The 21,624-nt window shown below is 44.1% G+C and overlaps 1 protein-coding gene across 1 annotated transcript; it reads left to right on the forward strand.

The window, feature by feature from the left end:
* The first annotated feature begins 215 nt into the window (after window positions 1-215).
* Window positions 216-21,624, forward strand: LOC138594037 (transmembrane protein 150A-like). The gene is made up of 8 exons (XM_069665130.1): window positions 216-278; window positions 1,996-2,082; window positions 5,673-5,720; window positions 8,415-8,501; window positions 10,934-11,001; window positions 16,032-16,159; window positions 20,552-20,729; window positions 21,374-21,624. The coding sequence occupies exons 2-8, from the start codon at window positions 2,018-2,020 to the stop codon at window positions 21,622-21,624; spliced, it is 825 nt and encodes a 274-aa protein (XP_069521231.1). The 5' UTR covers window positions 216-278; window positions 1,996-2,017.

The raw sequence follows: 21,624 nt of genomic DNA on the forward strand, positions 1-21,624 counted from the left end.
CCGCTTTTTACTCCTCAGATCAGAACAATCAGGCTCCACACGGAGGAAAGTTTGAGTGTGTGATGGATGAAAACGTGAATACACATCGTCTCTGATTCCTCCTGACCCTGATGTGCTCAATCTGCGCCATATGTGTCTGTTATTGTGGAGAATGACAGAAGCCCAGGTGGAGAAGCTCAAACCAGCAGCGACTTTTTCTTTTTGCAACTTTTCCCCGAGTTTGGAGGAGCTGAGATGAGGAGTAGAGCCTGAAGCTGTTTCCACTGAACAAACGAGAGGTAAGTAGGTCATCTGATATTCCTTCCTGGAACAATGCATGCAGCTTTTTCTATAAGTAAATAGTGACATTGTCAAATTAGTTAGAAAAAGTAAAAACAAGGAGCTTCTGCAGGAGAAGCTGCAGAGGAAAGAGTCACGCAGGTAAGAGGTAAGGTAGAGAGCGAAGAAACAGTGGACATGTCAAGGTAACTCTTTATCAGGCTTTATGTTGCATTTGTTATTGTAGTATTTGGCTAATTTATTTTCAGTTTGTGTGTTGAAAAAGACTTAAAATATTCACTGATCAAACAGGGTCTCTTTCTCCTGATCTACCTTATTCAATATACAGAATTAGTTATTATATATTTAATATAGTCAGTGATAGAGGAAGTATTTAGGTCCTTTACTTTATTAAAAGCACTGTAATAATAGACTACTGGGTTGTGACAGTAAAGTGTGTAGTTATAATCAGGAAAATGTACATATCACATGTGACTGATGTACGAGTATATCATCTATCATTGGATTATTACTCATGCATTCATGTAAAGCAGGATTTTAGTGTTGTAGTTGGAAAAGCTCATGTTAAACTGTTTTCAATAGAACTGCAGCTGATTATCATTTTATTCTTCCCTGCTTTTGGACCGCAAAATGGACCAAACAGCTTTTTCTTTTTTCCCCTTCATAGCAACTCTTTTGTCCCCCTGACCATGAGACTGTGCAACATCTCTCGGTGATGGCAGGGGGAAACAAACAACAAACAAACTGATTACTTGATTACATTACTGCTGTTTCTCTCTGACCCATAAGTCTGAGGAAGAGCGTGTCGAAATGTCACTTTGTGCTGAATAAAACGCTCTACGGGAGCCTCCTGGTGTGCGGATCTTTATATTTTTGATATACTTGATTGTTTTGGATCCAGCACCGTGAGTGTCTGTATTTGATTTTTCTCTCGGACACTATACCATTAAGTTATTTTGTTATAAATATGCACATTTGCACCTTACTGTTTGCACTAACTCTGCTCGTCAGAGTTAAATTTGCACTATTCCTTTAATAGCATCGCTATAACCGTTGTTATATGTGACAGATGTACTATTTCATGTTTCTTGTAAGCTGCTGGATACCTGAATTTCCTTCAGGATCATTTAAGTATCTATTTCAAGAAGCTGGTTTGAGGTTATAAAGGCCGGAATGTAATGTACGAATAGTCATCAAATAGTTGTTTAAGTCATTTTAAAGCAGAAATATCAAACACGCCCCTGTGTCTGTCAGTCAGTGTGAAGGACTTCCTGTTTTTTCTTTGTCTCATGTGATCGTTCATCAATAATTGTTGTGGTTTTGGACTTTTGATTTGACAAAACAAACCAATTAAAGACCTCAACTTTGTCTTTAGACTGTCTGACGTGGGACAGGTACGTAACACTGACAGTGCCGTGTGTTAAGTGATCTCATCTGAATGTAGCAATATCAGCAAAACATTTCCCCTTGGACTTAACAAAGAATATCTCATCTTATCTGAAGGAAAGTGAAACCTGAGACTAAATAACATAAAAATTTCAATCATGAAAAACATCTTAAACACAACAAATCCCCAAATGTTCTGAAACAAGAAAATGTTTCTCCTTCATAAATGACTTAATGGATCTTTTTCAGTCTTGTTCTTGTCTCGTGGTTTCTCTCTCTCGAGCTGGTGATCAGAGTCTTTGATGATGTGCTGTCTGTGCTTCTCTGCAGCGAAGACGTCCGGGTGGTCGTCATGTCTCTGTGGATGATCCTCCCTGTCAGCCTGCCTGTCTTCACCATCACTGGAATATGGGTCGTGTAAGTCAACATTTGCTCTCTTCTACATTCATATACATATTACATAATACAAAGTGTTGTAACTCAGGCAGCTGTCTGTAAATGAGCAAAGTTAGAGAGGATACCTGTTGTCCCTGCAGCGATCACGATGACCTCCGCTGTCTGTACAAAGTTCATGATGTAAAGCAGTCTCCTTTTTTGGAAGGAGGGAGTTCCAGCTTTCTGTTTATTTAACGATTGTGTCGGAGTAAAGTCATCCTTGACATTCCTCTCGGCTTGTCTGGTCCGTGTATCGCTGCATCTGAACTTCAGTCACACTCTGAGCTTTCCACTTGCTGCAAGGGAGATAGCTTCATCATGAAGTTTAGAAGTGCACCTATTGTCACTCTTGAGGAGGGATCGATGACTCTTGTGATGACTCTATGTAACTCTTGTGACTGTACATCAAATATGTATTAGCCTAGCTTAGCATTAACACTGGAAACAGCTAGCCTGGCTCATATAAAGGCACCTCTAATGCACTTTTTAAAAACGCATTTTCTTGTGTGTTTGATCCTTACAAAACCTGGCGTGAAAAAGATTGTATTCTACGCCAGTTCATATAAACTGGTTAGCATGTATCTAAAAATGCTGGAATATTCCTTTAATCTAGGAGAACCCGTAATATGTTGAACTTATATTTATTACTCAGCAATTATTACTTTAAAACAAGAGCTAGTTTCTGGCATAGTTTTCAGAGAAAACAGCGAGCCTGTCTCCGTCTAAAGGCAACAAAATCCACCACCAGCTCCTCCAAAGCTCATAAATTAACCTGTTAGATTTTGTTTATTTGATTCTTACACAACCGCATATGTGAAAACGACAAACTGTGCTTTAACAGGAAGTTATGTGCGATGCTATTTACTGCTTGTATCGGGAGGAGTGACTTCCTGGAGTCTCTGCTGGTTGTCTTGGAACCGCCTCTTGTGACGACAAGACATGACACATGCTAGCCTTTTCCCTCTGCTTCCAGTCTTTATGCTAAGCTAAGCCTAACAGTTGCTAGCTTTAGCTTTTATATTTGTGTTTATATAGTGTTTCCCAAAATGTCAAACTATTCTTCTAATAGATATTTAAGCCTTTAATGCATCAAATATTACAGATTTAAGTATGAGTCATTAGTTGCAGCCTTAGCTGTGTTGTTACTCCACTATAGGCCTGGAGGGGACGTAGAAATGTCAGGAGAGTAATAGTTTAATGACAAAGACAAATAACCCGTCAGTATCCTCCACATGTAGAATCAGATAGTACATTTAAAGTCTCTCCTGGGGGCTGAGAATCAGAACATTTTCCTGCTCTTGTTCCAGGTGATTAGCTTCTCAGAATAACTCCAAACCACAAATCTGTTGTGAAATGTTTGTTTTGGAGCCGTTTAAAGACTTAAACACCGGGGAGAATGTAGGATAAACCCAGCCGACTGGATCCTAGAGAGCAGAAACACCTTCTCTCCTCTCTGACCTGTGTGACTGTTTCCTTTGTCCCCCTCTTCCTCTTCCTTTCTCTCCTCGGTGTGACTAGTTCCACATACAGTCTCCTTTTGTTAAAAACCTTTCACACCTTCACAAAGTGGGCGCGAGAATTTCTTCACACCAGCTCCAAAGCTTTCCCCTCTCAGAGACGAGTGTGTAATCCCCCCTCGTTCTGACAGCTCTGTTGTTTGTCAGACACGTTGACACCCGTCTGCCGGTGACCCAGAAACATAACTGTGGCTTGTCCTGCAGCTTCAACCAGCTGGTGAACTTGTGTTAGGAAAGAGTGAAGATGTAAAACTAAGAGACGATGTTTACGAGAAAAGTCTAACAAAATCTAAATCTAAATCAATTCTTCCGCCCTGAGTGTCCCCTTGTTATCAGCGATCAATAGAGGCTCTCAAAGCGTACAGTAACACTTTTGAGCAGCTTGAAGCGGTTATCTTATCTGTGGCACAATGTGTCTCTTGAGAGGAACTGATTGTTTCAATGGTTGAATCAAAAGCCCTTTTTACATTGAGCCAAGCAAGTCACTATACACTATGTAAATAACTTACTGGAAAAATGTGCGCACAACACAAGCAATGATCGAGACAGGAGGTCAGTAAGTCAGTAAGAGCCAACAAACAGATTCAAGTGCGTCCCTGGTGCAATCAGCAACATCAACCAGGTCAATATAGTCATCATTAGGGCCCTGTTGGATGGGAGTACCACGCGCCGTACCGGACAGGGCGGGACGGAGTGTAGACCTGGATGAGGGCGTTCAGGTAGGCAGGAGACGTTTTTGTTGCTGTTTTGTAAGCGAGCGACAGAGTTTGAATTTGATGCGAGCGTCGACTGGGAGCCAGTGCAGGGATATGAGTGACGTGTGCTGTTTTGGGTTGATTGCAGACCAGTCGCGCTGCAGCGTTCTGGATCATCTGCAGAGGTTTGAATGTGCATGCAGGAAGGCCTGCCAGCAGGGAGCTGCAGTAGTCAGTGCGTGATATCACGAGAGCCTGTAGCAGCAGGTGTGATGCATGCTCTGACAGGTAGGGTCTGATCTTCCTGATGTTGTACAGGGCAAATCGACATGGTGGCCATATTGACCATATTATTATTATTATTATTATTATTATTATTGTTCTTTCTTGCCTGCACATGACTCCTGGTTAATGTCAGGTGGAAAATGTGCCCCCATCTGCACCGATGTCCACAATCCATTGATTTTACACTAACTTTGAGAGTTGACGCATTTAATGCATTCAAAAAAGCAAGTGTAAATACTAAGGATGCAAACTAAGACATGTTGAGAGTCTGCAGCCGTGCAAACCTGATGGTTATTTATTCATTTATTTAGCTTTAGAAGCTCTGTGGGCTGCATGTTTGGATAAAAAGAGCTACATAGATCAAGTCTGTTTGAACTGAGATGATTAAATGTGGAGAAAGATGGCAGGTAGTTACAATTCATCCTGAGGGAAACAAGATGTCTGAACCAAATTTGGCAGCAATCCACTCAGTAGGTGGTTGGTAGGTAACGTCTGCCAGATTCCTTAAATGTCCCTCATAGTGTATTTGTGTGTGTAATGAATTATCTGAGGGCTCACAGCCAGGCGGTGTGTGTGTGTGTGTGTGTGTGTGTGTGTGTGTGTGTGTGTGTGTGTGTGTGTGTGTGTGAGAGTGCGTGCGTGCGTGCGTGCGTGCGTGCGTGTCTGTCTGTGTGTGTGTGTGTGTGTGGTTATTGTGTCGTCGACAGATTTAAGGGATGAAAGCAGCAGCAGCTCCTCTGACGTCAGAGTTCAGGTTAAACTACAGCCAGCAGCCTGTGTGTAAAACGTATGACGAACACAAACAGCGTCAGGCTGTCAAAGCAGAAAGTGATTCGTGTGACGCGTGTTTATGTAGTGAAAAAATATTGTGTACTATAAAACCTGGACTGGCATTAATCTGAGTACATGTGACGGTGCTTTCAGGTGCTCCTTCTCAGTCAGTGAAACACAGCGTTTATCACAGTTTAGCTTTATCAGAGTCACGTGATTAAAGAAACAATGTCTGCTTTATCTTTTGTTTTTCTGTTCCTGTTCTGTCCTTCGGTTAAAGATTGTTCTCTCCTTTAACTTACAGATACGCGATGGCCCTGTACAACCAGCACGTCTGTCCTGTGAATAACTGGTACGGCGCACACACACACACACACACACAAACTCAAACTCACACACAGATTTTCAGGCAGTGAAACTCAACCAAAAGAACTTCAAATGTACGGCCTCAAAATGTTCCTGCATTTGTGTGATATTTTGTTGGGGCGGGGGCCTGGACATTTTTCTTTCTTCAAAGGGGGACCTGACAGAAAAAGTTTGAGAACCACTGTCTTAGTGGGAAAGGTTACAATCTGCATTCAGACCCGGGTCAAATGACTCTGCAGTAGACCCGGGTAATTATGGCCTCGGCTCTGATCGGCATTGATGGGAACACAAAAGCCGTGTCGCGAATGTGCGATGCTCCATCGGTAACTTCTGCGACTCCTTGTCATCCCAGCTACAAATTCCGCCCGTCTCCGTCCGAGCAGCGCTGAGTTTGATAAAGAGACTGAATGAGTAACAGATACAATAAAGACCTAACCACCGTAACATCTTCACTGTTTACTAACACTGTTTCCGGCGTTTGTGACGTCAGACTTTGACGCAGCAGAAAAGAGACCGACAGGAGTATACTTCACTGGCAATGGCAAAAGTGACAATGAGCATCTATAAGCGGGTCTTCCCGGGTCTGAAAAACCTGCGTCAACACGCTTACGTCAGTGGGAAAAGGGAATGAGAGTCACTAATTGAACCAAAAACAGCTAAAAGTGAGTGAATATTGGACACAAACCAAATTAAATGGTCATTTTGCACCAGCTTAGTGTGGACGGACGGCCAAAGAGTGAGACGATCTCGGAGGAGGTTCTCCTTCTTGTTAATGTGCAGCAAAACTCAGTCACTGAGTGTGAATAATTACTCTCTATGAAAACTCTAAAAAGTGGGAAAAACAAAGCACTTCTCCCGCTGGTGTGTTTGTGTAGCATTCATTCAGGAGAAGTTCAGGCTTATTCTGCCCGAGGAATCTTTCCTAAACATCAACGCTGCCACAGCTAAATCACACACAGAGAGGGCATGAGACAGAGAGCATGGACAGATGGAGACGGGGAGAGGAGATGCTGCACACGTTGACAGGAGGGGAGTACAGAAAGAAAGAGGGCACGTGGGTGTAAGATGGGAGGCAGATTTCTAATGTTCAGCAGCGAGGAGGAATGCAAACAGTTCAAGGTTCAAGTGGAGGAGGAGGCGGCCAAACTTGTGTCAGAGCAGCAGCTGGATTCATCTCACCGTAAACTATTGAAAGCACCTGCTGTGTCTTTAATAAACGCGCCTGTACCAGCTGGTACGGAGAACATAAATACACCAAAGGACATAAATAAAAGTTTCAGTTATCATAAGTCAGAACTTTATCAGAAGGGTCAGGATGAGTTAAACTCATCAGTCACACAGCTGCATGAACGGGAACAACCTGTGTAAACAATGTTCAGTGAAAAGACGGACCAGGTGTTTATCATGGAGGTTAATTTTACTCGAATACGATTTAAACTTTTTCGGCTTCATTTCGACTTTTGAAAACAATGAAGCTTCTCTGATTCGGCATTCATCAATTGAGCATTTTTTATCCATCCCTTATGTATACCGCTCATCCTGTTCAGGGTCGCGGGGGGGCTGGAGTCTATCCCAGCTGTCATTGGGCGAGAGGGGGGGGTTACACCTGGCCAATCTCTGCCCTCTTTTTGCCATTTATCTTCTGCTTTTTTATCACTTTTTTTTAGCAATTAGATGAGGCAAAGTCAGTTTTATGAGAAAGGACAGTGTATAGAATCGGAAATGTGGGTAGAAAGAGGGTGGGGGATGGCCTGCAGCAAAGGTCTGAGGGTCGGAGTTCAGCCTGGGGCTGCTGGGTCGAGGACGAAGCCTCTGTACGTGGAGCACGTGCTTTAACCGCAGAGCTAAACCAACAGCCCGAGTTTAAAGATATTTAAGAGTATTTTGTTTTAAGGTGAAGGTCACCTTCTTTGTCTCCTGTTTGAGAAAATGTTCAGATAAAATAAGTTTGATGGGCGGACGTCAAAAAACGATCAATCACCCTCCACATGAACACAAACAAACAGACTGATCATTACCTCGGGATTCTTTTTAATGGTGCTCTTCTAATATTGTTTCCTTTGTTTAAAATGTTTTAATTCATATCTACATTAATTAAAGCCTTCACTAACAGCTGCATGTCTCAGGTAGTCACAACATCAAGGTAAAAAGTGTATATGGTTGTTACACTTTATACAGGATAAAGGGGGAAACCTCTGTACGTCTTCTAGTTTGTAATCAAAGAAACGTGCAGTGAAGCAGTTAACTTTTATTTAAGAGTCATTTCTCTGGAGATGTTTCGGGTTAATGTTCGACTGTCGTTTGCGTAAAGTATGATGCTCAGCCGTACAGCGAGCGTTAACTTGTTGCTTACTTTAGATTGATTATGCGGCTCTGAGGAGGCTGTTAGGGGGGGAAGTAAAAGTTTCACCTGAAGTGGAGATTAACCTTTGAACTCTGAAGCATTTTAAGACGAGTGTCAGTGAGATAACCTTTTGAACATGTTTCAATATAAAAGCAGACACAGGTGACGTCTTTGAACATGTTTATTTATATTTATATGTTTATTATGAGTCTGCAGACTGAAGTGTGTGTTTGTCCGTGTGTGTGTGTGTGTGTGTGTGTGTGTGTGTGTGTGTGTGTGTGTGTGTGTGTGTGTGTGTGTGTGTGTGTGTGTGTGTTTGTGTGTGTGTATTTACAGGCTGTATAATGAGTCCTGTGAGGAGCCGCTCCCACTACAGAGGGGACCTGTTCTGTGCTGCACGCTGGACAACATCCCGCTCATCAGGTCAGTGAACGCAGCTCTGCAGGAACACAAGTCAAGATTGGTAGAGTCATGAGCTCAAACTGCTGCTGTGATTTCACCTGTGAAGCTTCTTATGTAACAGTCGGAGCTGTCTGGTTTCTTAATTTAATGTTCAGTGAACCAAACGACGGCACATTGTTGACGCTGAGTTGCTTGAAACATCTGTTGTAGATAAATAACGAAGCTGTCTGAGGATCTTTGTTCCTCCTTCCACATTGATAGTTATCTTATCGTTGAAGCTAAACAGAACACATGACGGGAAATATGAGCTGTGAGGTCTGTGGTTTTTAGACGCGACGCTGAGTCGCTTTATTTCTGCTCTGTCATAAAATTCATTATATTTTTAAAAACAAACAGAAAGACAGAAAAACAAAAATACATCTGTGCACATTAAACTGTCAGCATTCAGTACAGCCAGAGGGAAGTGAGAAAACGTTAGACTCTCTACATTCATGGATGAAATGTGGAACATAAAACATTTTATTTTGCAACATTTATTTGCCTACAATTGTTGCATGTTTCGCCATAACCTTTGACCCCTCTCACATTCAGTTAAGGGGGTTAAATGACAAACTTTTAATTTTTGCAACCATAATTAATTATGATTGTGTTAATCTTGTGTTTGATTGGTTAAGTGGACTTGTTCCTCAACTTTTAGCAAATACATTAAGAGATCACAGAGCTGCAGGAGATCTGACAGAGCTGTTCAAGTGGTTATTATACGGTTTCATTTGTGAAAGGATAAAAGTAATTTAATTTTATGCAAAACTCATTTTTAGTTTTTTATGTTCACTTTTTGGAAGTCTTTTATTTTGAAAAAAGCCCTTCTAGCAGCAGGTGCTGCAAATAAGCACCCTTTCAAATCTGTCCCATCTGAATAACACTTCAGATGTTTGAATAATTTTGTATTTATTTTTATTTATTTAACCTTTATTTAACCAGGAGAAATCCCATTGAGATGAAGAACCTCTTTTTCAAGGGAGTCCTGGCCAAGATAGGCTGCAGCAAATACAAAACACAGTTACAAAATGACGAAGTTCAAACACAAACAAAAAGACAAATAAAAAGATTAAATTTACAAGCAAATCATGAAAAACAAGTGCATGCTGTGGAGTTGGCCTCAAGAACTCTGTTTGGATTTAAAAGCGCTCAATGAGATGAACTCAGTTTCCAGTCTGTCTGCAACATATTCGATGCAAAAGATGCAGAGTGAACAAAAGAAACAAAAACATTCATGTTAACATGCAGAGAACAGTGAAGTTTGGAGTCATTTCAATATTTAAAGGTTTAATAAGGAGGATTTTTTCTGCATTTTGTCAACAACACATTCAAACTGGGTCCCTCCTCCTGGGCTCTTCGTCACCAGAAGCTCACTCTCACTCTCTCGTGCGAGAACACCGCCAAACCCCCAAGCTAACACCGACAGCAACACAGTTACCGTTGCGCTAGCATGCTAACCGCCGATCAGCTTGTCCTAGCCAGTTTGAAGCACCTACCTCACCAACAGAAAGAAGGCCAGCTCTGCATCACTCTTTCACCATGTTCGCCAGTCTGAATGGGGCCCAGTTGCCAATTTGAACCACTCCCACACTCACCTGTACGCTGTGATTGGCTCAGGGAACCACAACGACGCCCCTCCTGAAAACGTCCCGTGCAGAGCAAAACAACAGAATAGCTGCAGAGGGAAGGCTCTCACAAGGGTCTGCACACACACTCACCAACACACATGTACAGAGGCCCAGAAGTGATGCTTTATATTATATTTGTAAAAGTCTTTATTTTATTTTTCTTATCATAGCTTTAAAAAAGCATCCAGAAGGTAATTTAGAGTTTGTCCTGCTGGAGCTTCGGCTGCAGAGAGTTCCTGAGCAGCTGCCTGCAGCAGAGCTTTTGTTGTCAGATGCGTCCACACTTGCCCGCCTGAGGCTCACCGGGGGCCGGGGGGGACCTCTTCACCTCGACAGGAAGGAGAGCTTTTGTTGTGTGAAGAGGATCCTTCAGCGCTCTTTGAAACGTCGCCACACTGAGTCCATAAATGTAAACAAGAAATGTCTCTTCTCCGCAGACAACGACACTCAAAATGACGGACGAGGGGTTCATGTTGCTGAGGATGCAACTCAAGTTTAACCTGCTGGAAAATTCTGCCCTCATGTTGTAACATATTTCATGGGACCTCCCAGACTGTCTCACATTGCTCCCCTTTTATAGACATTTTTCCTCTCTAAGAAAAACTGCAGCATGCTTTTAATGCCACAGACTATTTTCTGCCAAAGTGCAGCACAGTTAAAACACAGGACCGGGGGTGGGGGGGATGGAGTTGGACCTGAAACTCTGCAAGAACTTGATTGAACCTGCACTTTCCCCCCCTGAGCCCACGCTAACTCCCCCCGCTGTGCTCTGTGTTTCCTCTGCAGTAAATGTGGAACGCTCCCTCCTGAGAGCTGCTTCTTCAGCCTCATCTGCAGCACCGGATCCTTCATGGGTGAGTTTGTACACACGTTTATCTGATGCACTTTCTTTACCTTTACATACATGTACCCAGCCTTCAGCTCTCGGTTGAACGGGTTTCTGTGTGTGAACTCAGAACTTTTCAGGCTTGTTTTCTCAGCTGTAAAGACTCCAGCCGAGTCTGTGCTCTCTGAAGGCCCTGCCAGGTCCCTCCTCAGCCCCCTCTCTGGAGGGAACATTTACTCTATGCCATGAATGGTGCATTTTTACGCCCTCATGACCCACATGTATTCCCCCTCTGACCACGAGGGCATTGACTCTGCTCTGCGGTGAGCCGAAGAGACTTTCAACCAGCTATTTTGGGTGATTTACTCCGGGTTCATTAACCAGCATGCAGGCTGGTGCGTATTGATTTTGTCCTCCATGTTTTCTTTATAGATCTTTGTCCACATAGTTTGCTTTCATCTCCCGAGATTATTTAACTTGGTGTCTTGCAAGGCTAGTGGTGCATTCTTGCAGGCCACTGACTGAATCATCCTGATTTTCGTTACGGTTCTGCAGCCAAACAACAAACGCTGGTTATGCTTGAGCAGAATAGCTCAAAGGAAGTTTTGTTCAACCATGCTGGAAATAAAAAGTGTTATAGTTGTTTAGGAATCTGGCAGAATGACAGCTGCCATCATAGTCGATTATTTTACGGGGATAATGGCGCACAGTCTCTCCTGAAAGACGCTCACATGAGAGGCGACAGAAATGGTTGCATTTAACGAGCACTTCTTGACCTGTGATCATTCTCTGAAGCAAACAGAAAACGCAGTCGAGAAAACAACAGACTAAAAGGTTGAAACGCTGGAAACAGGATTAAAGGAAATCTAAAGAAGCTGGCTGTATCAAAGTTTGTGGTCCCTTAGTATCTGTGATTATCCTTAAATATCCTTCGTGTCCTCCTGATCGCTGACTGAATGTGTTACTTCTGTTCATGCAACGTTCTGGATTTTGCTTGGAGAACATGTTCCACGTCTGCACAGAAGATTGCAGGATTTTGAGGTGAATCATATTGAAGGATTCCTTTTGTGCAGCCTTTCTTTATGCACGCGTCTTTGTTTGTATGCATGTTGGTTTTCTAAGGAAGCCTGAAGCGGACATTTTATTTACTCTGTTTCCCGTGACAACGAGTCATTTCTGGTTGTTTTCTTGACTTATTTATTTACTCTTCACTTGCACCAGCGTAACGTCACATGATCATCACTCGTATCCCGGCGACTGTGGCTCAGTGGTTGAGTCGTTGTCTCTCAATCAGAAGGTTGGGGATTCGATCCCTGACTGCTACAGTCACATGAACTCCAGATTACTATGGTGGCATAGCCATCGGGTATGAATGCATAGATCATTAACTCACTTTGGACAAAAACGTCAACATGCAGCATCCCCAGAGCTGCACAAGCACCAAACAAACAGAGAAACGGGTTTAACTTAGCTCATCAGTGCGGCGATGGCAGCATGGCGTGTCCTGCTCTGTAACATCACAGTGAACAGCCTGTTGGTCTGTTTTCTACATCGACAGAAAATGATCCCGTTATCACGAGAAAACCAGGTTTGTTTGCTCGAGATAAATAAGAACCAGAAATCACAGGAAAATAGAGTAAATAAAATGCATGCATGTACGCTTAGGCCTTCCGTAGTTTTCCAGCACATGAGCAGTTTGAGTTCTTGCAGCGCTGACTCATCTCAAATAATTAGAGGTTTATGGATCTCCACAGGAAGCCGAGATGCACACCTTGCGAGCCCTTGACTTTTAGAAACGGGCCCCTTTGAGTCAACGTTAAATGCACTTTCTCTAAAATAAGCGTCCGATTGTATTCTGAGTTTGTTGGTCTGCAAAAGTTACAGTGACTACAATGTTACGACACAGACGAAGCTACTGAAAATGTATTCACACTGATGTCTCCGTTCTCTCTGATAAAACTGGGACCTGAGTGAAACCCTCGAGCGCTGCAGGAACAACAAGAAATCAGGGTTACATCAGACTCTCCGACTTTGTGAGACAAACTTTGAGCTCTGGCATTCGAACAGAAAAAGATGTGACAATGAAGTGTGCATTACATAATGCAGCTGTGCAGTGCTTGTAGTTCCTCACACAGATCTGTTTGTTTGGACGGAGCCGAGAGACGTTTTGATGTCGTGTTTCAGAGGAACTGGGTTTGGTGTATGAGCGTGGAGTGAAGTGCTGCTGATCACGTACGCCTCCATCGGTGCTGCACGTGGAGACAAAACACTGCACGAGACTGAATACAGTGAGGAGAAGAGTTACACAATTTTAAGTCTTTGTTGACAATCAGATAAGTGAGGATTAAAGGGTCCTTACAGCCTGATCTGAAGTCGCAGGCTGAGTGTTGTAGAAGGTGTTATTTAATGCTGTTCCTTCTCAGTGTTCAGTCATTGTCGTGCACACACAAGATGTTTCAGTAAACAGTTAAACTTCGTGTCCTGACTGAAGTGTTGCAGTTGTTCTCTCTGTAAACACGGACTTCCTGTGACCTCTCACACCTGGTGCTGCAGGTGTTTTCTTGGAAAAAGCTGCAATTTTCGGACGTTTAACGAGCACATGAACCTGTCCCAGCTCAGTTTGTTTCAGTGTCTCTTACATATCTTTGGGTTTAACACCTGGTGAGCCTCCTGCAGCTCTGCACGACGTCACATAACCAAGATGTAGTTTAAAATGAGAGTTCAGGTTAGACAGAAATCTGAGGAATATTGCACAAAGTCATCTTTGAGCGCCACGATATCCAGGTAACTGTCAAAACATTCACATTTCTGAATGACATAAAGCAGCATAAACAAGAGCTGTGTCTAGTGTGCAGTGTTAGTGACCAGCTGTGGGACCTGCTCGAGGTCAAAGGTCAGGTCAAACAGTAAAGGAACTATTTGGGTGGTTAAAAGGAGAGTAGGTTTATTTGCATTTCTTTATGGAAACCTGCAAATAAGTAAAAAAAATGGTTTAATAAAATAAGTATAGGCGCTTTACTTTTTCAGAGTCTGAGGTGACGTCTAAAAATAAACTCTATTCAGTCGGCTGTGATAAGTAACACAACAAATCTTTACATTTCAGAGGCTGTGATCGGGGATGTTCCACTTCTTAAGCCTTGGTAGCATCATGAAATGAAGCAGGATGGTTCAGTTGGTCCAATGGTCCAATGTTTGGTCAAATATCTAAAAAAAAAGAAAGATTAAAGAGGGAAACACCAAACCTGCTAAACGTCAGCGTGTCGATGAGCTGAGTCTCAGTCCAGGGGCTGTATCCTTCGAAGGACGCGTCATGCGTGGCCTGTGTAGACGCTACGGCCAAACTGAACTGAGACGGTCTGGTCTACTTTCACCGGCTGTTCCCGCTCTAACGCTAGCGTCACCAGAAGCCGCTCCGGTCACCTAGCAACACCTAGCCGGCGAACTGGCTAACATAACTAACGTCAAGTACTACAAGTCTCAAGGCCTCTTTCGTTGTGTTGTTGTATCTCTAAGTGTGTTCCTCTGCCGTTTGAGAGTCCGCCATCTCGTTTGAATTGGTGTGCGGTGAATCTCAGGATACGTTGGGCCGCGAGGGGACAGCCGAAATGAAATGGGAAATGGCACAGCCTTCGACGCGCCGCTGTGACGCAACCCGCCTTCAAATGCGCCTTGGAAGGATGCAGCCCATGAATTGGAACACAGCTGTCATTGTAAACATGTTGAATTTATTATCTCCCAGTTGTCTGCTGCCGAGTTGCGATGGCATCAGGCTAGTCCAGACTTTCCTCTCCCAAGCAATCATTCTTTTAGCTCACCTGGGGGCTTCCTGAGGTGTTCCCAGACCAGTCGAGTTATGTGTTTTGGGTCTGTTCACCCTTTCATCACGTGCAACCTTAACATTATCTGACAAAATGTGAGTTGGCCTCATTTTTCTCCCAAACACGTTACTTGACTCGCTTCTTCCTCTGGTGTTCCTTTAGGGCTGGCAGCCAGCTTAAGGCTGGACTGAAGGGGAACAGTGGAGTGGTTCAGGGCAGGCTGTGTAGTGCAGGCTCTTAAGAACGACTGTTTTGCAAACATCAGTTACACGTGCCTGGAAACCTTTAAACAGGGTATTCCCGGTAACAAAGAAGTGCTGGCGTGAGGCGTGCATTTGTCCAACATCAAAAGCTTCCCCTTTTTTATTGTGCTCTCATAAACAGAACTCAGTTTGTTTAACTCGGAGGTGTGGTGAAGATCAGACAGTCGCTCCCTCGCTGTGCCGCCGTCAGCGAATCCCTCAGAAACAAGGAGTCTGATCTCTGCGTCCACGCCACCATCGGAGACTGACCTCTGCGTTCGCTGCTGGATTAACACGATGAACATAAAAACAGTCGCTCTGTGCCGCTTGCAGCATGTTGCGCTCCAGATGTGAGCGGCAGGAGCATCAGATGGACGTGTGGGAGAGGAGAGCGAGACCGCTGCGAAGCTTTGATGCAGCAGTTTGATAAACAGACGAGAGGAATCTGCTCACACTGAGATCTGCAGCGTCAGCGCTTTATGTTTCTAATGCACGATCTCGCTGCTCCTTTGATGCTGCTTCAGCTTCCTGATATTAGAAGGAGATTAAAGGCCTGCACAGATTAGGGCCCGAGCTCAGACAGCGGTAAGAGGACCGACTTAAATCACCAGGAATATCGTTGCTTTTTTTCTTTGTTGAAGTGATTTGCTTCGTTGGGGCTTAACTGTTCTTAATCACATCAGAAGTGGGGACGTTTTACATGTGATTTTGGGTGGTGCACCCCGTCTCTTGCAAAGTTTCAACCAAGTAGTGCTGCAGCTGTGAAGAAGGAAAAGTTAGACACACGTTTGCAGAGATTTGTAACCCCCTTTTCAGCCTATGAAACTTACATAATCTGGCTCCATGTTCATCCCACACAGATCTTTAATTCAGGCTGTGTAAAATCCAAACAGGCGTTTTTAAACATGAATACGGTCACATATATGTAGCCTGAGAGTCAAACTCTGCAAGATGAAATATATCATCCAGTCTGTCTCTGTGTGTCTCTCATCCTGCAGTGATGCTGATCGGTCTGCTGCGTTACGCTCACGTCATCGAGAAGCACCAGAACTGCATCCTGAACACGGCCGGCCTCTCCACCTCCTGGATCTGTGCTGCGGGACTCATCATGGTGGGAAACTTCCAGGTAAACAGTCACAGCTTCAGGACGGTGCTGGTTTAGCAAATATATTACAATGTATTTATTGTATTTGCACGTATACACACATACAAAAAAAGATTTAGTAAAAAGATGAACACTGTGCCGGAGAGGTTAGAAGCCACAAAGGCGCGTGAAGATACCTCCCCTAGTGAATATCAAAAGATCAAAACAAGGATTTTCCCTATGTGAGACTAAGCAGCAATAAAACAACATTATTAAAGATGACTTGACTGAAAATGATCAATAACAATAACCGAATGTGCAATAACAGATGTGCACAAACCTGACTCCTCTGTCCCTGTACGGTCCTGTGCAAAGGGCATCTAATGTATTAATGAGCAGAGAGGAAATAATACCTGATCAATCAGGCCGTGATGACTTATTTCTAATAGAGATGTTCTTCTGTGAAAAAGGTCTTAATATTCACCCAAAAAAATAAGATGAAGGCACAAAAATGTCCCGACGACAGGGCGGGAAAACAAAGTGTGCTGGCGTCTTTAAATTTTCCACTTACGGTGGGGAGGACGAATGTTTGTAAAGTTACGACACAAAAAGCTGAAAAAGAACAATAAAGGATTTATTACATAAAAACACTTTTAAAGTGTCAGTTACATAATTTCTTACATAATTAACAGACAGACAGATTTCTATCTGATTCCTGTCTTTGTGCGTCTCACTCTCTTTGTTTGAATAAACCAGGTGTGGTCTCTCTGCAGCCGGCGGGGGGCTCAGTCGGTGTCGCCGTGTGACACGTGGTCCGCTCGCTGGACTGATCTCATGGTTGAATTATTGCTTCAAGCTTTTTCTCTCACACAGAGACATTACTCACCGTTCAGTCTTTGCAGCTTAGATACGACCTCTCGTGGTTTACAGGTCGCTGCCATGGCAACTGAAAGCAGTCTGTCACTGTGCTCTCTGTGTGACATAAAGGTAACATCAGAGACAGAGCATCCTGCATCTGTTTAACACTCAGGTACCAAACTAAGAGCTCTGGTTCAGGGCAGAGAGCTGCACCTGTAGATCATCTCACTCAGGTCAGAGTTTCTCTTCCTGTCTGGTACCTGAGCTCTCTTTGAAATATCAGTAAGTCCATCTTTTGGTCGAAGTTCATTGATCCGTAAGAAATAAATGTCAGCACTTTGTACCTGCAGAGACACACGTATACATAAACACTATCTCTCAGATAACGTACGAATTTAGTTGTGTAATGAAATTCCCACGTCTCTGCAGACTTTTTGATGTCAACAAATATTTTGTCCTTGCCCAAAGAATCATGATACATAATATAATTATTGTGCTGTGATGAAACAGCAGAGTAAACTGATAACCGCGCCCTCAGCCTCCCTTTTCAAACTGGAGGGAGACCTTACAGTGGCCGCAGAAACCGTGGAAGGCCCTCTTTACATCCAGCATGTTGTTTGTCCACTCTGGCCTACTGTAGGAACTTTGCAAGGCGGGGGTAGAAAAGCTAAAAAGGAAAAGTCCTTGTTTATGTCGGAGGGAGAAATGCAGGTTATTCTTAAACATTATAAATGGAACGTTAAAGTGTCTCCTCAGGGCGACCGCTGCAGGTGAACAGGAGCAACGTCACATGTAAACACACTTATTGATTGACTACGTTTAATTCTGAACCTGATCAGTGCTCATGCATTTCATGCCACCGCTGTGTCTTCACTGTTGAGCCCCTCTCCCCGGCCGTCTCAAGCTAAATCTCTTTAGTGGTTCTGTGAGTTCAGTCTGCAGATCGTCTCTCTGACAGTCTCTGTGGTTGTACGATCATAACAACAAGGTGTTGTGGCTCTGCGTCTGTTCATGTCCTGTGTACTCTAAGAAGAGGTGCTCTCAGTGTGAGCGTCGCCTTTTGTCCTGAGCTGTGAGCTTCAAACGGCTGCTCTCAGACGTGCAGCAGAGGAGGTACAGTACACGACATGTACGCACATGTTAAAGCTCAGGGACACACTGTATGTTCACACACACACACCTGCACACTCGTCCTAGACTGCTGAAGTTTTCATGGCCTCAGGTGTCGCCTGTGTTTAATGTGAACATGTGCTCGCTGCGTGTTTGTCCTGGAATGTTCTCCTCACAATTTGAATGTTACATGACATGTATGTGTTTAAGCCTGTGCAGAGGTGGAAGGAAACTATGTACATGTGCTCTCTTTATTATAACTGTTACTCCAGTTGTAACTCCTGATTTTCCTGGCTGACGGTCGCTTTCCTTTTCAGACTGTTTGCTTCATCTGAGCGTCGAGTTTGTTTCTTCTTCTTTGGATTTTCACTTCTTGTTGAAGTTGTATCTGTAGTCATCCATCTTTTCTTTGTCTGTTCAGCCATAGTAGATTACTGTTTACTCGCAACACCTGCAGAGAGCGGAAAAGCAGCCGCCTAGCTCCGCCTACCCTCTCTGGCAGACCAACCACTGCTGGCTGATGGAAAACGCGTCACTAACTGGGCGCCGCTTGCCACCAATACGTGCGTCCACACCTCCTCAAACTGAGACTGTTCCACTATAAAAACATGTTTGCGTGCGCAGCGTGTTTGTGTGCCGAGCAGCTGAACAATGAGCTGACGCTTCCTGTAACGCTTCTTTCACGTCGTCACTTTGTTGTTATAAAGATGAAGATTACAGCTGCCTGAAAGTATAATGGACACGTGCGTCTGCGTGTGATCCATCTGAGCTGTTTGAAATGGTAAGAGAGTCAAGTGCTCAGAGGTCAGAGGTCAGTGTTGTAGTTTGAGGCCCTCTCCTGTGTGTGTGTGTGTGTGTGTGTGTGTGTGTCTGCACACGCCCAGGCCTCTCTGACTTCATATCAGGGGAACAAACCTCACAGTTCATCCTGAAGGTCCTTCATCCTCTCACCCGGCAGTGTTTGAGGCTGGTCCTGCTCTGCTCTCTGATTGGCTGCAGCTTCTCCTCCCTGCCTCCGTCTTACATAATGACCCTCAGTGTTCGCCTGGCAGGAGTCCTTTAGGGGTGATTTACTGTGTAAATGTACAGAGCGCACACACACACGAGGCCGGCTGTTTACATCAGCAGATGAAGTGTTTTGATGTTGAGACGTCCAAACAGAAGCTGCAGAGCAGAGACGAGACGTGTTACTCATCCAGTGTGTTTTAGTCTCATTCAGAAGTCATGTGTCCACGTTTTTCACCTCTTTAACATCCGTTTATTTTCCCCTTACGTTGTTGTTGTAACAGTGGGTAAATAAAGGGAGGCTAACATGCAGCTCACGCCCTGGGACCCCAACGCTCTGCCTACTGGTTTCCTGACATGAGCTCGACAGCGGGACATGAGTGGTTAAAGCGAGGAAATAGTCAACCTGTAGGGTGTAGGCAGCGAGTGTGTGCTCTCAGCCTTCTTATTTTCTCCTACGAGGACATACATGTAGATGTGTAGTTGGTTTGTAGAAGCAGCACAGATGAAACAGAACGTACCTCTTTTCGCTCTTTGTGTCTCCTCTGTAATTACGCAGCTTCAGCAGCTGCTTTGTCTCCCTGTAAACTCTTCAGTCATCCACTAAACTCCACGTTCAGCCTGTGTCGTCGTCAGAACAGCTGCTGCGTTCAGAGACACGTGTGAACAGAAGATTGTACGTGCACTTTGTCTGTCTTTGAGACCACAGCTGATATTATTACAGTAACAGGTAGATTGTCAGCTCGAGCTCAAAGTGACAGCGTCATCTCTGTCGGGGTCAGAGGTGATAATGGAGATGATGGTGTCATTACAGTTTTTTTTCTTGTCCTGTGTGCTCGGGTGCAGATTGTCCCGTCCTGTGATGCTCTGTCAGTGATTACCCAGAGTGCCGCAGTCCGGTCACGATGGCCTCTGTGTTTCATTTCATTTGTGTTTTTATCAGCGTTGTTGTGTTGAGATGTTCCCTCTTGAAATGCTGCTCTCGAGTCAATGATTATTCCCAGGATCAGACGTTTATTTCAGACCGAGGCTTCAGGTTCACGGCCGACTGTCTGCAAACGTTTTTGAAGGTTAAGAAACCAGAAATAATTTACGAAGGTATTTTAAAATGTAAAGATTCAAGGTCGAACAACAAGACAAAAACAAGATGGAGGACTCGGTGGTCGGAGATGTGTGTGTCCTGTTTGTGGACTTAACTTGTTTGTCAGGTTTTAGTTTGACAAAAAAAAGGATGGAAAGGAAAAAAAGGCGAGAATAAAAAGTGGACAGGAGCTGGGCTGAGTATTAAAGTAAGGGGCAGAGTGGAGGAGATAACGGCACACTGAAACCTCAAGATAACCTAAAACCTCCGTTTCCCACAGATTATTTATTGCTACTACAAAGCTAATTTACCTCCAACATGAATAATTAGAAACCAACTTCTGCTGTCCAAGTTCTTAAATGTTTGTGTTTCTTTCTCAGGTGGATTTTGCCAAAGTCCTTCACTACGTGGGAGCCGGCGTGGCGTTCCCCTCCAGCATGCTGTTCGTGTGTCTTCAGTCGGCGCTGACCTACAGGCTGGCAAAGACGCAGGACGAGTACCTGATGGGTCACATCCGAGTGATGATGGCTCTGCTGGCTCTGGTCGCTCTGGTGCTCAGTATCCTGACAACATTTTACATTTTTATTACAAAGTTCAGACTTTTTTCTACATAGTTTTAAGCTCAAAAAGACGCGTTTAGAAGAACATCTACTTGAAGTAAAGCAGTGTGTTATGTTACTGGCTTTGAGTGTTTTTGCCGCCCGTTTTTTGACTGTGATGCTCCGTCATGTTTCCAGTCTGCTCAAAGATTATGTTTGTAACTTGTGCAATGTGACCCCCTGCTGGAGGAAATCAGTCTTACATCCCTTTGCACGAGTGGATCATGACTGAATCCAGTCTCTGGTAGGTAAGTTTGGACGACATTAAAAAACAAATACAAAACCTGCACCAAAATTTAACAAGTGCAGCCCTCCTGCAGCCCTCCATTCTCTGTCACTCGGTTACATTACAGGAAAATACAGTATTTTTCCAGCACAAGAGAAAAACAACAAGCTGGGAATCCATCTGTGAATGCTCGCTGATATTGAAACGCTTTATAGTGACAGACTCAACTGCACAAATAACCTTAAGCACACCCTAAAGACCACAGATCTGCACGTGGGGATGATAAGAGGGACATTTCAGGGGCTGTGTGTTGCGTTTACTGACCTGGTCTCTCTCCTGCTGTGCAGCCATTGTTCTCCTTAACCTCTGATCCTCAGGCGGAGTCTTCTTCTGCCAGGAGAGCTTCGCCCTGCAGCACGCCTCCGCCATCTTTGAGTGGGTCTACTGCATGCTCATCATGCTCTTCTACGGGACGTTTGCCTTCGAGTTCGGCGGCGTGTCGGGGGACACGCTCATGGTCCTGTCCAGAGGAGGAGCGGGGGTGCTGAGCTTCTCCACCTCTGGACACAAGTCGGAGGTGGGCGTGGGCTCCAACCACCGCCAGACAGACAGTTTGTCCATGCTGTAA

Source organism: Semicossyphus pulcher, unplaced genomic scaffold, assembly GCF_022749685.1.
Source record: "Semicossyphus pulcher isolate SPU_LCO1_2020_fin unplaced genomic scaffold, fSemPul1.0.p SCAF_16, whole genome shotgun sequence".
NCBI classification, from domain to species: Eukaryota; Metazoa; Chordata; class Actinopteri; order Labriformes; family Labridae; genus Semicossyphus; species Semicossyphus pulcher.

Coding starts and splice junctions, on each gene's coding strand:
- LOC138594037 (XM_069665130.1), top strand. CDS start 2,018: ATGTCTCTGTGGATGATCCTCCCTGTCAGCCTGCCTGTCTTCACCATC. Junction 5,721..8,414: donor GTCTGTCCTGTGAATAACTG/GTACGGCGCACA, acceptor GTGTATTTACAG/GCTGTATAATGAGTCCTGTG. Junction 20,730..21,373: donor TCTGGTCGCTCTGGTGCTCA/GTATCCTGACAA, acceptor TCTGATCCTCAG/GCGGAGTCTTCTTCTGCCAG.